The sequence below is a fragment of the Lepidochelys kempii genome, chromosome 3 (genome assembly GCF_965140265.1).
Source record: "Lepidochelys kempii isolate rLepKem1 chromosome 3, rLepKem1.hap2, whole genome shotgun sequence".
Classification (NCBI taxonomy): domain Eukaryota; kingdom Metazoa; phylum Chordata; order Testudines; family Cheloniidae; genus Lepidochelys; species Lepidochelys kempii.
Window position 1 is genome coordinate 184,660,638 of NC_133258.1, and position 21,461 is coordinate 184,682,098.

Here is a 21,461-nt window from a genome sequence, read left to right on the forward strand (position 1 = left end):
AACTATTGAGTCACATGCAGTGCCTCCATATTATGCTGAATGTTCATGCTTTCCTCTGCATGTAGATTGCATGTAGTCAATGAAATTTACTGTTTAAATATACTGCCAGATTCAGGCTGCAGAGGGTGTAATGTTTAGTATTGTGTGAGGTTTAATAGCTTTTCTCCTTCAATTTGTAGTACTAATCGTGTAAAAAACACTCTAATCATTAGAATAGTAGGGAAAGTCAAGGATTGCTTTAAATCAGAAACTGGGTAGGTTAAATGCATCAATAATCTGATGTACATTAATATTTTAATAGCAGCACCTGCAGAACAATATCTTCAGGAGAAACTGCCAGATGAAGTGGTTCTAAAGATCTTTTCCTACTTGCTGGAGCAAGATCTTTGTAGAGCAGCTTGTGTGTGTAAACGCTTCAGTGAGTTGGCTAATGATCCAATTTTGTGGTAAGTGAAAAGCTATTCCTCATTATTTTGAGATATATTGTATGTGCTGCACAAAATGCCAAGTACAATAGAAAAATTTAAAATGCTGGTTAGGCATTGTAATTAGCTTAAATTAAAACAAATGCTTGTGTTTTAATATGCTTACTTTTATGTAAGCTTTATCTGTTACAAGCAGATATGCATAAGCATATCAGTTACATACAGTTAAAAACAGTAAAACTTTCCCCCCTAGAATTATACCTGTTTAATAATGTTATCTGAAAGTTCAATTACCTATTCTTTTAGTACCTTCCCCCCCCCCCACCCAAAGTTTGTGTGGGAATTGTATACCTTGGTCCAAGATAGCAAACTCTTCCTATAAGTGTTAAGGAAGATCTTGCCTACAAGTGCACTAGGATTTTTATTTGTTTGGATTTTTAAAAAGAATTCATTGGTGTTGGGTATGTGGACTTTTTCTCTTTTTAGGGTTATTGAGATCCTGAAAAAATCTTATTTAATTGAGAACCAATATGCCAGATTAGAAAAAAATTGAACTTGAATATCTTTCTGTTCAAATAATTTCAGGGTTACTTGTAACAGCAGCAGATACATTTTCAAATGGAAATGTGACAGTATACCTGTAAAACAAGGCTCCATCTTATACTATCGAAAGGATATGACTATGTGAAAGTCTCCACATTTTAGGACCAGTCACGGATCCATCCAATTGTGCACAAGTTGTTTAAAACTATTTTATTTTAATATATTGATTGATGCTGTGATAAATGAAAGTGGGGGCGGGGGTAAACTCCCTTTTATGGACACCGAGCCAGCCAGTTACCTATAAAATCCCTCTTAGTAGTGGTTCTTTACTTGCTTACCTTTAAAAGGTTAAAAAGTCTCCCTGCATAGGTAAAAGAAATGGAGTGGACACCTGACCAAAAGAGCCAATGGAAAGGCTAGAACTTTTTAAAAATGGGAAAAAACTTCTCCTTTGTCTGTCTATTGTTGTTCTCGGGAGAAGCAAAGAGAGGACTGCAGCTGTGCTGTAACAGCTTGGGCCAGGTATGAAAAATCATCAAATTATACCTAGAAACTACTCATTAGAAACCCCAGATATGTAAGTAGATCAGGAAATGTCTAGGAAGACGCGATTAGGTTTATCTCTGTTTATTTCTTTCTGGCTTGTAGACTCCTCTGTGCTAACCCCAAATGCTTTTGTTTTGCTTGTAACCTTTAAGCTGGACCTCAAGAAGGTTATTCTTGATGCTTAGTTTTTGTAAGTGGGTTTTAAAATCTAGCAATAGCCTGAGTTTTCAAGTGTATTTCCTTTCTTTTTGTTTTTAATAAAATTTATCTTTTTTTAAGAACAGGATTGGATTTTGTGTCCTAAGAGGTTTGTGCACACGTTGGTTAATTAGCTGGTGGCAACAGTAGATTTCCTTTGTTTTCTTTCTCCACTCTTCCCCGGAGGCGGGGTGAAGGGGCTTGAGGGTACCCCACAGGAAGGAATTCCCAAGTGCACCTTCCTGGGTTCTGAAGGGGTATTTTGCACTTGGGTGGTAGCAGCATCTACCCATCCAAGATCAGAGAGAAGTGGTAACCTTGGGAGTTTAATACAAGCCTGGAGTGGCCAGTATTTGTTTTTAAAATCCTTGTGAGCCCCCACCTTCTGCACTCAAAGTGCCAGAGTGGGGAATCAGCCTTGACAGATGCAATTTTAATTCTTCAAATGATGTCCCTGTGGGTGCTCCACTTTAGGTGCTTGTGCGTCTCTGGGCTTGTAATCTGAGACTTGTGGTACCAGTGCCCGGTTGGGTTGCACGTGCACTGTCCCCATCTCATGCCACTTCAGGCGGTTAATTGGCACTATGTGACCAACACCCCCCTCCCCCAGTTCCTTCTTTGCTGCCTTTGGCTTGAGTCAGAGCATTTAGCAGCACCTCTGTCATAAATATAAAGGGAAGGATAACAACCTTTACGTATGCAGTAACATAAAATCCCTCCTGGCCAGAGGTACAGAATCACTTTACCTGTAAGGGGTTAAGAAGCTCAAATAACCTGGTTGGCACCTGACCAAAAGGACCAATAGGAAAAGAAGATACTTTCAAATTTGGGGGGGCAGGTGGGGAAAGAGGTTTTGTTTGTGCTCTCTTTGTTGTTCCCTCTCTGGATGGAGAGAGAGAGACTAAGCAGGTAAAACATCTCCTGAAAACATACCTGAAATGATACATCTAAAATTACAGAAATTGTAAGTAAAGGCAAGGAAATGCATTAGATTATCTTCTATTTTAGCTTGTGAATTTTCCCTATGCTAAGAGGGAGTTTTATTCCTGTTTTTTGTAGCTTTGAAGTTGAGCCTAGAGGGGAATCCTCTATTTAAATCTTTTTATTACCCTGTAAAGTTACCTTCCATCCTGATTTTGCAGGTGTGATTCTTTTACTTTTTTCTTGAAATAAAGTTCTTCCTTTAAGAACTTGTTTGATTTTCAGTGTCCTAGGGACAAAGGGTCTCGTCGGTACTCACATTATTCTCAAGCCTCCCCTGGAAAAGGAGTGAAAGGGCTTGGGGGAATATTTTGGGGAACAAGGGACTCCAAGCGGCCCTTTTCCTGAATTTTTGTCTAAATCACTTCGTGGTGGCAGCAATACCATCCAAGGACAAGGAAAGGATTTGTGCCTTGGAGAAGTTTTTAACCTAAGCTGGTAAAAATAAGCTTAGGGGGTCTTTCATGTGGGTCCCCACATCTGTACCCCAGAGTTCAGAGTGGGGAGGGAACCCTGACAGCCTCAGAGCTTAGTCTTCCTAGCATAGCCCTTCTCCTTTACTCCTAGTTTTATAGATAATTAACTTTCTTTCCCCGTTTAGTTCTCTCCCTGTTTTTCTTCCAAAAAAGAACGTGTTTCTCTTCCTTTATTTAGAAGTTCAGGTTTCCGTTAACGGTTAGTGTAGGACCCCTGATAAGGAGGGGGAACATTCCCTTCAGGGGCATGCCCGGTTCACTGGGTTTCAAAAGCTGCCTAACCTGCAGGCTCTCAATACCTGTGTCAGATGGGCACTCGCAGTGCGTTCGCAACTTAGGCAAGCACCCCAAAAGTGCTTGTGCTGCCAGAAGTTAAAATGCCTGGATCAGAAAGGCCAGAGACTTGCTGCTCAAACTGCTCCTGATGGAGAAGTCTCTCTGTCCAGCATCTGATCCAGAAGTTTGGACCCCCTCCTGGACAGGACACCAACAGGAGGCTCTTCTTCCTCTGTGGCTCACACTACAGACCTAAAAAGGTGGCTAAAAAGTGTGCTCTGTCCTCACTGGCTTGGGAACCAACCAAGAAATGGCAGTCCCCAAACAGAGAGACACCGTCGGTACCGACTGCACCAGCAGTCTCTGCAGTCAAGGTTCCTGTACCCTCCAGTACCATGGTACCACAAGAGCTAAAGATTCCAAGAGAGCTAGCTTTGACATAGACAATGAGGGGAAACTGAAAATCCATGCCCTGGCACCGTCGGAGCGAACTAGATACCCAGCACCGAGCACATCAAAACAACTAATGACTATGCCGTCACCTACCATCGGCACAACACAATTGACACAGTCACACATACCAGCAGTGACCTTGCAGACATCAGCAGTGACCCTTTCGGTACTACAGAAGTTACTGCAAAAGGACCTCCTGGTCTCCTCGACACCAGACTCCCCCATTCTTTGCACCAGCGTCACTCTAACATAGTCAGTACCTACTCACCTTGCCGCTCCGCTCCTCCATTCTCGAGGAACCCTTGGATGGCATATCCCGCACACCATCGCAAGCCTCCCAGCCCATCCAGGGAGAGCACATGACAGTATCCCATACTGTCAATACCAGGACCATCTGAAACTCCGGAGGAGATACCTAGAGAACTGGAGACTTCTGACTTAGAGATGGAACCAGCAACCCACCTGTCCTCATCTTCCCTTGATGACACCATCATCACTGTCCGTCCGTCCCGTCCTGTCCCGTTTCCTCCTCCTCCCTCCCCGCCAACCACCCAATGTGGGCAGCCAGTGATTTTAAACATTTTCAGGACCTCTACAGGAGGGTCGCAGAGTCCCTGGACATCATACTGGAGGAAGTCCAGGAGTGACAACAAAAGTTCCTTGACATCTTACATACATCGACATCTCCCAAAATAGCTTTGCCCATGAATAATGCAATCATGGAACCCATTATGTTCATTTGGCAGACTCCAGCAATGATCCCTCCCTCCTGCAAGAGGTCTGACAGAAAATATTATATCCCGGCAAAGGGAACAGAATTTCTCTTTTCACCCCACGCCCAATTCTGTGGTGGTGGACACTGTTAACAAGAGGGACAGACAATCTTACCCCCAAAACAGCCCGTACAACAAAGATTGGAAGAGGTTCTACCTCTTTGGCTGAAAGGCCTACTCCTCCATGACACACCACCTTCGGATCAGCAATTACAAAGCAACGCTGGCAAAATAAGTCCACACAAACTATGGGAAGTTCTCCAAATTTATTGAATTCCTCCTGGAGGAGAAAAAAGAACAGTTCAGAGCGCTCATCTCCGAGGGACAACTGATCTCTAGGATGGCATTACATGCTGCTCTGGACTCAGCAGATATTGCTGCGCAATCTACAGATACTGCAATAGTTATGAGATGAGCTTCTTGGTTGCCTCTCTTTTGTTTCCTGAGCGAGGTGCGATCGATTGTGGACGATCTGTCATTTGACAGGCCTAAACTCTTTGCGGCTGAGACAGATGAGTATCTGCACAGGCTCAAGGACTCAAGGGCAACACTGAAGTCCTTGGTCATCTATACTCCTAGGACAAAGAGATGACAAGGAAAGTATTACAACCCACAGAAATTCTGGCTCATGCCATATTCACAAACACACAGGCAATACGAGCCACAAGGCTGAAAACAGGGGCCCACAAAGAGACAACAGCCTCCACCTCAATCTACCACATCTCACCAACCTTCCTCCAGACAGCAAGTTTGAGACGTTGCTTGAAAGTCCATTCGGAGATCGTCTGACTCCATACTACCCAGTTTGGCAATCCATCACTACAGACAGATGGGTACTGGAGATAATCGAGGTTGGATACTCCATCCCATTTACTTCCACTCTCCCTTCCTCTCCCTCTTCAGGGACTCCTCTCACAAAGACCTACTGCGACAAGAGGTAACCCATCTCCATCCATCTAGGACTAGTAGAACCAGTACCAACAAAACACAGAGGGAAGGGTTTCTATTCAAATTACTTACTCTCTCAAAAAAAACAGGAGGGTGGAGACCCATTCTCGATCTCTGATGGCTCAACAAATTTGTGAGAAACCAGCACTTCAAGATGGTCACAGTGGCCACCATAATTCCATCTCTAGAAAGGGGGGCCCTCAACCTCCAGGACGTCTACTTCCATATAACAATTCACCCATCACATCAGAGGTTTCTTCAATTCACTCTAGGACCAGATCACTTCCAATACAAGGTCCTACCCTTCACACTGTCCACTGCTTCCCAAGTCTTCTCAAAGGTACTCGCAGTAATTGCAGCGTACCTATGCAGGAAAGGAATCATATTTCCTTATCAGGATGATTACCTACTGAAAGCGCCAAATTGAGCAGCGGCAATAAAGGCCACCCAACAAATGGTAGCTCTCTTTACACAATTAGGTCTCCAGATAAACACTCAAAAATCAACCCTCACACCAGTAAGAGAACTGGAATTCACTGGAGCCTATCTCAGCTCACCTGAGGCAACGGCCTCTCTACCAAGGCAATGGTTCCTAACTCTAACAAATCTAATTTCCACAATACTAAACAATCCTTAGACAAAAGCCAGGACTTGTCTACAATTATTAGGCCACATGGCTGCAACAACTTTCATTGTCCAGGATGCAAGAGTCCATATGCGGACCTTGCAGGCATGGCTCTGCACACAATACTCCCCAAGAAGGCATAGCATAAACAAACACCTCACAATTGCAAGCACAGTAAAAGACTCTCTCCTCTGGTGGACATAACCTGACAATGTATGCCTTGGGTCGCTCCTTTGTGCAAAATTCCCCTACAATGACAAATGTGATGGATGCATCATTCCTAGGCTGGGGAGCACATTGACTTCTCATTTTACCCAGGACAGCTGGTCCGCAACCGAAGCCCACCATAAATCTCCTAGAATTACAAGCTGTTCACAACATGTGCACCCAATTTTTACCCATGATCAAGCAGAAAACTATACAAATTCTTACAGACAATGTAGCATGCATGTTTTACATGAACAGACAAGGCCCCCGCGGATGCTCACATTCCCTGTGTGTGGAAGCCATGCGGCTCTGGAATTGGTGCATCACTGACAATAGCCACGTCACAGCATCATATCTCCCCAGACATCAAAACACCGCAGCAGATGCATTCAGCAGGCATTTCTCTCAAGACCACGAGTGGGAACTGGGTATCTGGATACTGCACAACATATTCAAACAATGAAGATTTCCCACAGTAGACCTCTTTGCTACCACGCACAATGCCAGATGTCCACAGTTTTGCTCCAGGGCCAGACTGGACCTCCAGTCCTTGGGAGATGCCTTTCTTATCAAATGAGATGCTCCTTTCCTATACGCATTTCCTCCCACCCCCCTTCTAGCACGGGTACTCCACAAGATCAAACAGGACTAGTCCACAGTGATACTAATTGCTCCCACATAGCCCTGTCAAAATAGTTCCCTTACCTGCTCCAAATGTTAGTGTGGAAACGTGGCACTGTTCCTCGCCTGCCTCGTCTCTTTTCCCAGGACACAGGCCAAACCATTCACCCGAATCTGAAAAGACTATGGCTCAAAGCTTGGTTGCTCCCTGGTTCCAAGGATCCGAAATGACCTGCTCCAAAGACGTGCAGAACCTTTTACTGAATAGTCACAGAGCAACTATCTGTCACACACATCTACACAAATTCATGGTGTCAAAAGAGGCAGATCATATCGATCTCACTTACCTGTGATTCTGGACTATTACTTCAACTCAAGGAATCAGGACTTTCAATGAGTTCAATCAAGGTACACCTCTTCACTATCACAGCATTCCGCCACAAGTGCTTTCTCAAGGACCTCAACATCATCTACCCTACCATTGGACCTCAATTTAGTTCTCTGGGAAATTACCAGACACCCTTCGAGCCATTCGCTATATGTTCTCTCCTTCACCTTTCAATGAAGGTGGCCTTCCTTGTCGCCATTATTGTCGCGGATAGTAATACTTGGGGCCCTCATGGCTGATCCATCCTACACAATATTCTCCAAAGATAGGATGCGGCCCAAGGGTAATTTTAAGTTCTTACCTAAGGTCATCTCATCATTTCACCTCAACCAACCCATTCACCTGCGAACATTCTACCCAAAACCACATAGGGACAGGCGGGAAGCCATACTCCATACCCTCGATTTACGCAGGGCCCTGGCGTTTTACATAGACATAAGGAGGTCATGAAACTGTTTGTCTCAGTCACTGTACGATTGAAAGGAGACGCCGTATCTAAACAGTGGCTCTCCAACTGGATTTCCAACTGCATCAATTACTGTCAATGTAACCTGCACCCCCATATGGGGATTTGCACATACTCCACCGGGGCAATATCAACGTCAATAGCTTTTCAAAACAGTGTTTCCATTACTGACATCTGTAGAGCTGTAACCTGGGCATCAGCGCATACATACACCTTATGCAGTAACATAGGTTCTTCTAGATGTGTGTCCCTGTGGGTGCTCCACTACCCTCCATCCTCCCTGCTATTTTGGAGATGCACACTAAATGCTCTGCAGTGGAGGAGGAACAGAGGGCGGGGTTGGTTGCACAGCGCCAGATAACTGCTTGAAGCGGCGCAAGACGGGGATGACACATGTGCGACCAAACCGGGCACTGCTACCACAAATCTCCGATTACAAGCACAGGGGCGCACAAGCACCTAAAGTGGAGCACTCACAGGGACACACATCTCAAAGAACCTATGTTACTGCACAAGGTGAGTAACTTTCCCTTTGCACTGCCAAATGCAGCGCGTCATTTACTCATGCAGGATATTTGGTAGCTGTTTTTGGGGTGTGGTGATGATCAGTAAGAAGAATAGCAAAATTTGAAGAAAGGACAGAGCAGCATAACCTTTCTGTCCTTATGTTAGCACACACTTCAGCTCTGATTCAGCAGAGCATGTAACCACATCCTTAAATCTCTCTATTTAGAAAAGCATGTAATGTGCTTAATATTAAGCATGTACTTAAGTCCTTTGCTGACTTGAGCCTTTAAATGTGCACCAAATGAATGTTACAAAATGCAGCAGTGTCTTTTCTCTTTAGTCTTCAACAACTAGAATTGTTTTAACTTAAAGCCACTTTTACTCATTAATTTTATGAGCACCATTAAAATATTTTTGGTTTTAAAACTTTGGGTTGAGATCTTTGAAAATACTCAATATTGGCCAAACTCTGAAATCTATGGTGTTTTACCATTGACTTCAGTGGGAGTAGAGTAAACAATGAATGCTTTTGAAAATTCCTCCCTTAAGATTTTAAATAGGTTTGTTGTAATTGTGATACACCTGATTTACAACTTTGTACCATTTAAATACATTCTCAATTTTCTGTTCTGATTGACTGACACTTTTGTTTAGGAAACGACTGTATATGGAAGTATTTGAATATACACGTCCAATGATGCATCCAGAATCTGGTAAATTCTATCAGATTAATCCAGAAGAATATGAACACCCAAATCCCTGGAAAGAAAGCTTTCAGCAGCTGGTATGAATGTTGTTTTTTCACATCCCCAGAAAGATTCCATATTGTAATTTAAAGACAATTTGCAAAGGTGAAGTACAAGATTTCAGTAACTAAGCCAATACGTGTAGGATTCCCTCAACAGCCAGACTAAGAGAGACTAGTTGCATGTTGATTTTCTTAAAATCTGAAAAGGAAAAAAAGTTGTGGGATTTGGGGGTGGGGTGGGTCCCTTTTTTGTATTGCTCCTCTTAGCTTGTTTATGCTGGGCAGTAAACACACGGACAAAGTTACTGAAACGTTGAGGGAATTTTACATTTGCAAGTCACCTTTTAAAACACCATATTCCTGTCAAGCTTTGATGGTGATGTAGAAGGTTTTCAGCTTTATGGTGCAATATTATAATAAACCATGATTTAAAAAATCATTGTACCTGTCTGAAAAAGGTGCCTGTATCCAAGCACCACGCTTTCCAAAATGTGTGTAAAGGAGTAATAAAGTAGGATATTGAGTTAGTTTATTAATATTTATAATAGTATTCATGTTCTAAGATTGTTGAATAAGGGCACTTGGTTTGGCTATAAGTATGGGGCTAATGGTTAGCCCAGAAAAATCAGGTGCAAAGCTGCAAGGAAGTTGAAAGATTTATTAAAATAAAATCTCCACCCCACTTTGGTAATGTGGCAGGTGGCCACAGAATGAAAATGGGGGGTGGGAAAAGCTACCATGGTCTAGCCAAATTTTGATAAGATGAGAATTTTGCTCCCTTTTTCTGACTTCCACCTTATGCAATCAAGCGCTTTTTAAAAGAAAGGATCATGTGTGTTTTTACCTTTATTTTTATGCAATCGTTGGATGTATAGGCCTAGGAATACCACGTATAAGTGGGGAGGTGATATTGCCATTGTATACAGGACTGATCAGATCATTACTGAAATTTAAAAAGGATGTTGAAAAATCGGAAAGGGCTTGAAAAAGAGTTATGAGAATAATCTGAGGTCTGTGAAAGTGTGCCGTACATTGAGGGATTAAAGCTCAGTATATTTCATTTATCCTAGGGAAGTTTAGTAGGAAGTTACTTGATCGCAATGCGCAAGTACCTGCATGGGGAAAAATATTTCTGATATCAGAAGGCTCTTTAATCTAGCAAACAAAGTCATAACATCCAGTGGCTGGAAACTGAACCTCGACAAATTCAGGCCTAAAATAAGGCACACATTTTTCACAGAGAGGGAGATTAACTATTGAAACAACTTATCTATGGATTCTCCATCACTTGAAGTCTTTAAATCAAGATTTAATGTTTTGTAAAAGATATACTCCAGCTCAATCAGAAGTTATGAGTTTGATTCAGGAATGACTTAAATTTCTATGGTCTGTGGTATGCAGGAGGTCAGATAAGATGGCCATGATGGTCCTTTCTCATCTTAAAAATTCTGGATCTTTTACTGCTTGCTTATTTGTTGATATCAATATTAACATTACAACTTCTTCCTTGGTCCTAATTAACACTTTAAAATGTAGCTAAGGGATGCAAATTTTTGTATCCGTACTTGGTGGAAATTGCAACTCATGGAATCCAGATGTATAGTGAACATATTTTCAAAATATAAATTATGTTACGGAACCTATCCAACTATTACAACTATACCCTTTTGCTGATTTACTTTCTAAAATGTTTATATATACATACATATATAACAAGCTTGTTTAGCTATAGGTTTATCTTGAGATATTCTCTCTATTTCAGTACAAAGGAGCACATGTAAAGCCAGGCTTTGCTGAACACTTCTACAGTAACCCTGCAAGATATAAAGGAAGAGAAAATATGTTGGTATGTTCCTGAATCACTTCATATGAATATTTGTATACCTTTCTCATCTTTATTTTTTGCGAAACTCATGTTTGTATTTTGTTTGTTTGTTTTTAGTACTATGACACCATTGAGGATGCCCTCGGTGGGGTTCAGGAAGCTCATTTTGATGGACTTATCTTTGTTCACTCTGGTATATATACTGATGAATGGATATATATCGAATCTCCAATCACTATGATTGGTGCAGGTATTTAATTTTGAAATCTTTATCTCAATGTATAACCTTTCTTGGCTCTTAACAGGTATATTACAAATATATCTTAGACTATCAAGTAGCATGTATAAAGACTTTTTTGTATCAGTCCAGATGTAGGTATCTTCTGTGGCAAGAGAGTGTGTCACTAATAGAGACAACTGGGGTATGTCCTGTCCTCTGTCAACCGGACAAGAAGCAACAGATCAGAATGAAGCAATTTACACTCTTGGAACACTGCCTTTTTCTACTTTCTGCAAGTAGACTGTGCAGTTTTCTTCTTGCCTCACTTCAAAAAGCAGCCAATGGTTCTGACAGAGGTGCTCTCTGTTAGTTATTGCTGTAGCTGGTTTTGTTTATAATGGAGAAAAAACAAAAGAAACTTTTAAAAAAAAAATCACTTTGGAAATATGGCCTGCTCTTCACTGAGCAACTGAGCTGCTCAGTCCTCTTTCATGGGACCTGTTTATGTGAAGAGCTTCACCGTGTCTGTAGAGCAGACTCCATCAGCTTTTTTGTCATCAGCTGTTGATCATAATGGAAGAAGCTCAAACAATTTGTGCAACACATTAGAGGGAAAGGAGTCTAGGAGAGCTGGCTGTATTTTAAAGAAGCCTTATTGAGGGCGCAGAAACAAACCATCCCAGTGTGCAGAAAGAAAAGCAAATATGGAAGGAGACCAGCTTCGCTTAACAGTGAAATCTTTGGTGAGCTTAAACGCAAAAAGGAAGCTTACAAGAAGTGGAAACTTGGACAGATGACTAGGGAGTATAAAAATATTGCTTGAGTATGCAGGGATGTCATCAGGAAGGCCAAAGCACAATTGGAGTTGCAGCTAGCAAGGGATGTGTATGGTAACAAAAAGGGTTTCTGCAGGTATGTTAGTAACAAGAAGGAGGTCAGGGTAAGTGTGTGGCCCTTACTGAATGGGGAAGGCAACCTAGTGACAGATGATGTGGAAAAAGCTGAAGTCATAGAATCATAGAAGATTAGAGTTGGAAGAGACCTCAGGAGGTCATCTAGTCCACCCCCTGCCGGGCCTTAAAAACTTCTAAGAATGGAAATTCCACCACTTCTCTAGGTAACCCATTCCAGTGCTTCACCACCCTCCTAGTGAAATAGTTTTTCCTAATATCCAACCTAGACCTCCCCCACTGCAATTTGAGACCATTGCTCCTTGTTCTATCATATGCCACCACTGAGAACAGCCCAGCTCCATCCTCTTTGGAACTACAGGAAAAACTATTTCACTAGGAATGGGTTACCTAGGGAAGTGGTGGAATCTCCATCCTTAGAGGTTTTTAAGGTCCGGCTTGACAAAGCCCTGGCTGGGATTATTTAGTTGGGGTTGGTCCTGCTTTGAGCAGGGGGGTGGGACTATCTATCTGATCTGTTTCCCTCCTTTAAGGTAGTTTCAGCATTTCACTTTTACCAGGAAATTTCTCTCCTGAATTTCCCTCTTGCTAAGGCTTGGTAAGAAATCTTCTGGTATTCCTTTGATGTACTTGGTTAAAACCAAAGGGTTGAGGAAGTCCCATTCCCTTTTTAGCCTTTTCCAATATCCCATAATTAAAAGGTTAAGCTACAATCACCTCCTTGGTAGAAAGAGGAGAGAAGCATCTGTAGATGAACTAAATACTGATCCTGCATCTGGCACATGCTTCCTGAGTCTGTCTGAATTGGCCAATGTTGTGTCTGAGCATCTAGTGCTTAGTGCAGTCATTCTTGAGCTGCCTTTTTTCTCTGAGGAGCAAGTGTTCTGGTATTGGTTTTCTAGCTTCTTCATCTCCTGCCCACAATTCTATTCCTTTTCTGTCTTCAGCTCAGCTGTAAGGTTTCTGGATCCCCTCCCCAGGATAAGGGTACTTGCTAGTTTGACCTACATACCTGTAACATTGGCACTTGTGACATATGAAGTACGAATTGTGTGTTCATAAATATTTTTCCATGACATGAGTACAGATCCTCGACCTAAGGTCATTTGGTTAGGGTAAACAGATAGCATTAGGGAAATGAGACAGGCTATGTTAATGTATTCACAGCTCTGGAGAAGTCAAAATGGAAATCATGTTTGCAGAGTGGGATGTGAAAATTGCTTCATTCTGATTGGGACTTTTCTTCCTGATAGATAGAGAACAGGAGCATAACATGTTATCAGGCAACAGAAAAAGATCAAATCTGGTTTAAGGGCAAAATCTTGTCCTTGCCCATGGAAGGTCCCGGGTACTGTATAACTGAGGGGAGCTCTCTGGCTTCCTTCACCTCTGTGTATACAGCAAGGTTTGCAGTTGGCATGGATTGATCTGCTGCTGTGTGAATTCACCAACTCTATTCAGGGGAGCACAGCAGCAGGAACTACTGCAGCTGAAATACCACTACTGTGATCGTGGTTCAAGGATAGTGGTCCTTGCTTCTCCATGAACAGTGGGAGGATTCCTTCTCCTATAGCTGTACAAGCACAGCTGTATGGGCATGATTCAGGGGAAGAGATTAAGAAGTAGCTTCCTCCTGTTTACTTAGCAATTCCATTGTATTGTAGAGCTACAAAGAATACTAAAGTGCTTAATTTCTTTCTTTCTTCAGTTGTTTGTAATATTCCGTCAAGCTAATTGTTTTGATGCAAATCTGAGTGGTCATTCTTAGGGTTAGTCTAAACATATTTTTGTACTGCTGTAAGTATATTGGATTGATATAGTTAGTGGTACAACCGTCCTGAGTGGATGTAGTTTTACTGCTATAAAGGTGCTTATCAGTATAGTTTATTCGCATAAAGGTTTCTAAACTGATATAGTTATAGCAATATAAACACTGTAGACAAGCCCTTATTTCTGAATAAGAGTGTTCCATACAGACTTGTACCAAAATAACTAAAAGTGTGAATTATAACTGGTTTAGTTATTTCAGTTTCGGTTTGTGGTGACATTAAATTGGCTCTCTTGTTTACTACTGTTCTTAAGCACCAACATCACTGAGGTCAACTCAGCTATAAAAATATTTTTTTAAACTTGTGCTCCCTCTGCTGGCTCTTCAGCAGTAGCATGCAAAACACTTTTGTCAGACTCAGTATAAAGAATGCTGAAGAAGCTTGCTGTTCATATTTCAAGTTATTGCATCTTGTAGATTAGCAATTTTAAAACATTCTTAACACTTATTTTGAAAAGCTTAACATTTATTTATTCTGAACTGTAGTTCAGTTTTAAACTGTAATAAACTTTTAGTACATTAAGTATAAAAATAGACTTTCCTACAGCACTCTGTATGTATGTTGAGAAATTAGGAGATACCACTTTTTTGGTTTTGTGAAAATTGTAAAGAACATGCATGTATTAGCAAGGATCTACTATGTGATGGTGTACTGAATTTGTGTATTTAGTCTTAATAAAAAGATTTAGAATCCAGACCATATACAGCACCAGGTTGTAACTGTTCTACTATAGTACAAGTTTGAGCCCAAATATGTTACAGTTGTCTCTCTAATTTTTTATTAAAACTTAAATGGTATTTTGTAATCAGTTTTATTTTCGTATGCACTATATTGAATTATCTATTTCTGGTTTATTTTAATGGGGAACAATTTCCTAATAGTTAGAATAGGGAATTGGAAGTCAGAACACCAGGGCCAAGTCTGCACTAGAAAAGGTTTGCTGGTATATATTTAATACTAGTATTAGGTGTGGGGTTTACACCAGTAAAAAGTGCTTCCCTGAACAACATAAGCTATACTAGCAAAGGCACTTTTATGCCAGTATAACTGCATCTAAACTAAGGCCACATCTATGCAACAGAATTCTGCTGGTGTAGCTCGGTCAGGGATCCTCTTTGCACCCATGGCTGACACAGCTGTACTGGCAGAAGGTGGTAAACAACTATACTGGCAAAACTGCACTGTTACTAGAATATCTTGTTTTGCTCATGGGGAGTGGTTTCACTGTGCCAGTGGAAAGCACAGCTTTACTTGTGTTGCTGTGTGCACATTAGGAGCACTTTACCATATAGGAATATTGATATACTAAAAGTGCTCCTAATGTAAATATGCCTGAGAATCTGCGTTTGTTTTTTCACTTGTAGAACTTGAAATGTTTGTTTTTCAGTTTTCATAGGAAAAGAGTAAGCTTTTATAATAACTTCTGGTTTACAGCACCTGGAAAAGTAGCAGATAAAGTCATAATAGAAAACACTAGAGATTCCACCTTCGTTTTTATGGAGGGTTCTGAAGATGCGTACGTTGGGTATATGACAATCAGGGTAAGCAACCTGAGTAGAACTTTTAATAATTTCCAAAATTATGCTTTTTTAAAAAATATCAAAACATTACATTTTATTCTCTTAGTTCAATCCTGATGACAAATCTGCTCAGCACCACAATGCACACCACTGCTTAGAGATTACCGTGAATTGCAGCCCAATAATAGATCACTGTATCATTCGAAGTACCTGTACAGGTTAGTGTCCTCTTCACTGTTAAATTAATTTTAAACACTGTTACTGAAATAGGATAATTGCAGTGAACATAATGTTTTTCTGTCCATATGCAACACAAAACTTAGTCATGAACATTTTTCCTTCTCAATTATATTTGGCTAGAACCTGTCCTTTTGGATGCAGACCTTGCTCTAGTTTATCTATGCTTTAGTCGCTTTGAGATTGAAATTATTACCATGCAGTATATGTAAAGCTATTCCTGAAGATCATTTAGAAACTACAGCTGGTACAGAGTGACCTTGTCTGTTTGGATAGTGATGTTTTATGTTGGAAGTGCATAACAGTTGTTATTGATGTCTGCTTACCAGACATCATGGATGAGATCTTGGCCCTATTGAAGATTAGTGGAAGGGTGTCTTTGGAAGGGGGCCCCTTACTCTGGAGCCTGCTTTTCCTCCCCGTTAGTTAGACATTGCCATACTCTGTTGATGATCTTGGCATGATACAAAATATTTGATTGCCCCAGACCCTTGAAGGTGATAGATTGCTGAGGGTGTAAATAGACTAAAGTGGGGGAATAGTTAGCAGTCTTGAGAGAGTGTAGAGAGTTTTGTTGTATCTTGTGTTTTTCTTTTGCATATTCTTCAGTGAGGGTGTGAAAAGTTGGATGAACTATTTTTTATTAACTTAAATAAATACACAAAATATTGCCCATTCTGCCAGTGACATGCTGTTCGTGTAACCTTTGACATGTGACTTAAAATCTCTCTGCCTCAGCTTCCATATCTGCAAAATGGGGATGGTAATAGTTTCCTGTCTGTTTTTCATTGCTTTAATAAAAAGCATTAAATGAATGCTACATGTTTAAAATATACATTTTAGATGCCAGTGCATACTGTATGTTTTCTTGTAAACGTAGGGCCAAACTATCTGTAAATACACTATACTTTGAATCTTTGATAACTGTACACTTTTCTTCCAGTGGGCTCTGCAGTATGTGTTAGTGGCCAGGGAGCTTGTCCCACTATCAAACACTGTAACATCAGCGACTGTGAAAATGTTGGACTTTATATTACCGATCATGCACAGGTACTTTCTATTTCAAATTTTCCCCCTAAGTTTTGTAGAACTATTTATTACTGTTGATTTTTGTTTTTTACTTACTTTTTGCCAGGGAATATATGAGGACAATGAGATCTCCAATAATGCATTAGCAGGAATTTGGGTTAAAAACCATGGAAACCCCATTATCAGACGGAATCACATTCATCATGGACGTGATGTTGGTGTTTTCACATTTGACCATGGCATGGTAATGTACATTTTTGTTTTGAAGAGAGATTATTATACATTACTGTACATCTATAGCTCTCAGATATCATTGCACAATAGTTTTGAAGAAATGTTTTTTTATTTGTGACCAGATACTTTTAAAATCTCTAATGTTTCTTCCCTCAACTTTCTTCATTGTCCAAAATTGTTTACCTTAGTTTTAAAAACAAACTTAGTTGAAAAGTGAAAGCCAATCAGAACAAAGCATAGCATAGACCACTTCACAGTAGGTTGGCAACACAAATGGATTAGATTCAGGAATCAAAATAATGAAAAATCACTGCTGTAACAAAATGCTGTAAATATTTAGGTGCACACTTACACAATTGGTTCTTAAAAAAATAAAATAAGGTTTTTACATTAATTCTGTACCTTATGAAAGTACCTGAAAGATTTAGGAGTGTAGTAAAATATTGCATGAAAACAATCAATCTGATTTAATGTTGCATCTTTGCAACAGAATATGCCAGGTCCTGAGTAATGTCTTAGAATAATAGAATATTAAGGTTGGAAGAGACCTCAGGAGGTCATCACGTCCAAACCCCTGCTCTAGGCAGGACCAACACCCACTAAATCACCCCAGCCAGGGCTTTGTCAAGCCAGGCCTTAAAAACCTCTAAGGATGGAGATTCCACCGCCTCCCTAGATAACCCATTCCAGTGCTTCACCACCCTCCTAGTGAAATAGTGTTTCCTGATATCCTCCCCCACTGCAACTTGAGACCATTGCTTCTTGTTCTGTCATCTGGCACCACTGAGAAGAGCCTAGCTCCATCCTCTTTGGAACCCCCCTTCAGGTAGTTGAAGGCTGCTGTCAAATCTCCCCTCACTTTTCTCTTCTGTAGACTAAATAACCCCAGTTCCCTCAGCCTCTCCTTGTAAGTCATATGTAGGATGCTGGCTCTTCTGTTGTGGAATTGGTGTTGGAATCCACCCATTATCACAGAATTGTGCTTCAGAATTGAAGCTTTCCCTTAGGAGAAAAAGTTTCTTACACCTAGTGGTTGCAAAGAAAACCTTAAAAATACAAACTGAATGAAAACTGATGCAGTGATGTTGTCTTGATTCTGCACAGACGCTGAAACAATAACTGGAGTGTAAACTGCCCTGAGTAATCCCAATGGGTTCTCTGAAATACAGAGATGACACTATACATATCTACACTGTTAATTGTTTCATTGCTGATCATATTAGCAGAAATATCCTGCTGGAGTGCAGCATTCCCAAAGCATAACCCATGCATGCTTGAGTGCCAAAAGTGCCAACTTTACCCAGTTGCCAAAACCAGCAATTTCCTCCAACCACTTGTCTCACGCAGTTATGTATATAAATATGTGCAGCACATTGAAATTGTGGCGAGAGAATAAGATGAATTTAATATAATATCAAACTAAACATGGGGGCTACTTCACTAATTGTATTATTCAATTTTAGTATTTAATATAAATAAAAAAGTCTACTAACCTGTGTAATTTGGAGCAGAAAGTGGATTTGCCATCTTTTCTGAAAGGCAGCTTCATACTTCAGTGCTGGAATGCTGTTCAGTGATGAGTGTTTGATATCATGAGCAGAGAGTATCAGTGGATGTCATATAGGGACTGCTCTTCAAGCCTTTAAAAATGATTAAAAGACTCCTTACCTAAGTTTTATTTAGGGTGCTGAATATTTATCTGAAAAATGAATATATAAAAAACATCATCCATAGCAGTTTTCTTATCTATTTAATGTGCTCACAGTGTTGCTGCAAGGTTTAGAGCTTTTATAAAGATGCTCATGGTGATGCACTGTTTTGATTTCTTACGTTGGAAAAAAAAGTAAAGCACCTCCCCGTCTCTGTTGTTTGCTTATAATGTAGTAGGACATATATAACTATTCTCTCTAAGTGGGAGGAAGAAATAGGTCAAACTGAGACCGATGAACCATAATGTCCCGGTTTTAGTATTGTAATGTTCTTAACCATAAAATCCTTTGAAAGAGCACTTCCCGCATCTTACGGGCTCTTTTTGGCTAACAGTATTCTCTTTGGGTGTTTTTGTGCTGGTAACTGGGTAACATGACTGGGCAAAATCTCTTTGGTAACACTGTTTAACTAAGCGGGTCTAAGCACAAACAAAACATAAATAAATTTTCTGTGTAGCCTTCATCTTCAACTTCTGTCATTCTTTACGTTTTAAAAATCCAGAGATAGTATGTTTCAGTACTGAATTCCTACCCTATACATACTCTGTTCCTTTGAGTTTTTCCGAATTTCTGCACTTGAGTCCTGGCTGCAAAAGATTCTACAGTGCTTTGTCAGATTTCTTGTTCTCAGGCCATTCTTTTTGTTTCAGCAATCGTGGGCTTTTTAATCTCTTGTCACTGGTGTGGCAATTTTTCAACATTTGTATAAGTGCTATGGCATCGCTTCAGATCTGCCAGTGCCAAACGTTTAACAAGAAGCATTTAAAAATGCGGTATGTTGTTGACAGTCTTAGATGTCATGCATTGTACACTGTTACTAGGTGCCTGACATGAATTGCCACAGCCATCTACCATAAATCATATATTTACTCAGTGCATGAAAAGAAACTTTCATTTACCAAGAGAATAAGTTTTCATAATTCTCTAATTTAAAAGCTTTGGCAACAGACAGTCTGGTTTGTTCCTCCCCTCGCCCCCCCGCATACAATATATAGTAATATTGCCCACCCTGATGAAAGTTCTGTATGCATATTCACACTGAGAAACAGTGTGGTAGCATGGCACTTACTGGGTGATATCAGGAATTTGGCAGCTCATTTTTACAATTAAAAATAAAATAAAAAGCTTATTTAAATTTAAAAATAACTATAAAAAGCCTTTTTGTTGTGTTGCACATTGTCAGTGTTCAGTAGTGTAATCAAAATTCATCTTGGCTGTCAAATCAAAGGTCTGATCTTGTAAACTCTCAAAATTGAGTTTAGTCCCATTGACTTCAAATCATGTTGTAAAACAAATGACACTTGTACTGAAGTGCAGAGGATTCCAAAATTTTGTGAGGCAGATTTTATACCTGCATTTCATTTTAAGCTACCAATCAGATTAACTATGTTTGTTAATTTAATTGATATCAGGAACTCAGATAATCTTCAACTCATTTAACCAGTTTGTAACCAGTTCACTTTTTTTCCTTCTTGCACCCCTGATATTTTGTTTCTTATCCATTCCTCTCTTCTAGTCCTTTCTTTATAGTACTTCCCACATCGTTGTTCTGTTTGGTTTGTTGCATTCATTCTGTTCCCTTCATGTTGGTGCTTCTACTGCTGCTTGTAGCACTTTCCGCAGCAGCAGAGTGAAGCTGGCTCTTGATAAACTAAAGGAGTCATTCCTGTTTCTCTCTTCTCATCATATATTCCCAACAGAAATTAGCAGATTTTTGGGTGTGTCTGCATGCAGCTATTTGGGTGAGTCAGAGGAGTAAAACTGATTAGGTTCATGTTCATTCTGATTTGCTGAGTAAATGTTGTGAGCAGCTGGGGCACTTGGTGTGCTCCTTTTAGGAGAGTGACAGACACCACCAATTTGGTTGACTTAATGTACTGTCTCTGCACACATGCACATCATACATTATTTAAAAGTTAATTATGTCTACTCTATGAGGAGTGTAGCGAAGCGACGACTCACCGGTGCGGCACCTCCTGCTCGTTGTCCAGGGAATTAGCTCAACTCCAGCAGTGGAGTGCCCTCTGCAGGCTGGTGTCTCACCTGCTGCTGGCCCCGTGTCCTTCTTGGACCCCGGTGCCCCTTTCCCTTGGCATTCTGCCCGAGCAGTACCCCCACTCTGGGTCTCCCCTCCCAGGGGAACCTCCAACCCTCTAAACCCACCTTGCCTCAGTGGCTACTGCCTGTCATCATCTAGCCCCCGCTCATTGGGGCAGACTGCAGCCTGTAAAGGCCACTCATCATTGGCAAGGGGTTAGGACCTGCTGCCTTTGCGTATCTCTGGCTGCCCCTCTGCAACCCCAGCACCTGTGTGGGCCTTCACCAAGACCTGCAGCCTGGGGTTTTCCCAGGTGGGAACTCCCCAGCTGCCCTTGCCCTTGCCCTTGCCCTGCTCAGGCACCTTCAGTTCCCAGGCAGGCAGGCAGTCCTTCTCCCTCCAGGGCTAGAGTAAGACTCCTCCAGCTTCTGGCCCACAGCCCTCTTATAAGGGCCAGCTGGGCCCCGATTAAGCCAGACACACCTGTGGTCAGTTTCCCCCAGCTGTTCTTAATCCCTTTTGCTGCTGCAGCCCTCTCCATGGCTGCTTTTAACCCCTTCAGGGCCAGAGCAGGGTGACTGCCCAGCTACAATGAGGTATGGTATGGAGCTGACAAATGGTACTACTACCATGGAAATGGGGATAAACAATGACATCAACATGTTAAAATGATGACCACTGAAATATTTTGATTCATTTTTGTTAGTTGAATGACTATGTATTATTTC

General features: G+C 41.0%; 1 protein-coding gene across 7 annotated transcripts in view; it reads left to right on the forward strand.

Moving 5' to 3' along the window:
* FBXO11 (F-box protein 11) overlaps positions 1-21,461 on the forward strand; it is a 197,778-nt gene that overhangs the window by 102,092 nt on the left and 74,225 nt on the right. For 5 of the 7 annotated variants that reach the window (XM_073339268.1, XM_073339266.1, XM_073339263.1 and 2 more), the window contains exons 4-11: positions 302-446; positions 9,088-9,217; positions 10,944-11,027; positions 11,124-11,256; positions 15,401-15,507; positions 15,593-15,704; positions 16,667-16,773; positions 16,859-16,996. In XM_073339268.1, the coding sequence (XP_073195369.1) occupies positions 302-446; positions 9,088-9,217; positions 10,944-11,027; positions 11,124-11,256; positions 15,401-15,507; positions 15,593-15,704; positions 16,667-16,773; positions 16,859-16,996 (956 nt within the window). The remainder of the gene's footprint in view (positions 1-301; positions 447-9,087; positions 9,218-10,943; positions 11,028-11,123; positions 11,257-15,400; positions 15,508-15,592; positions 15,705-16,666; positions 16,774-16,858; positions 16,997-21,461) is intronic. The other 2 variants (XM_073339264.1, XM_073339269.1) reach the window with 2 other exon arrangements.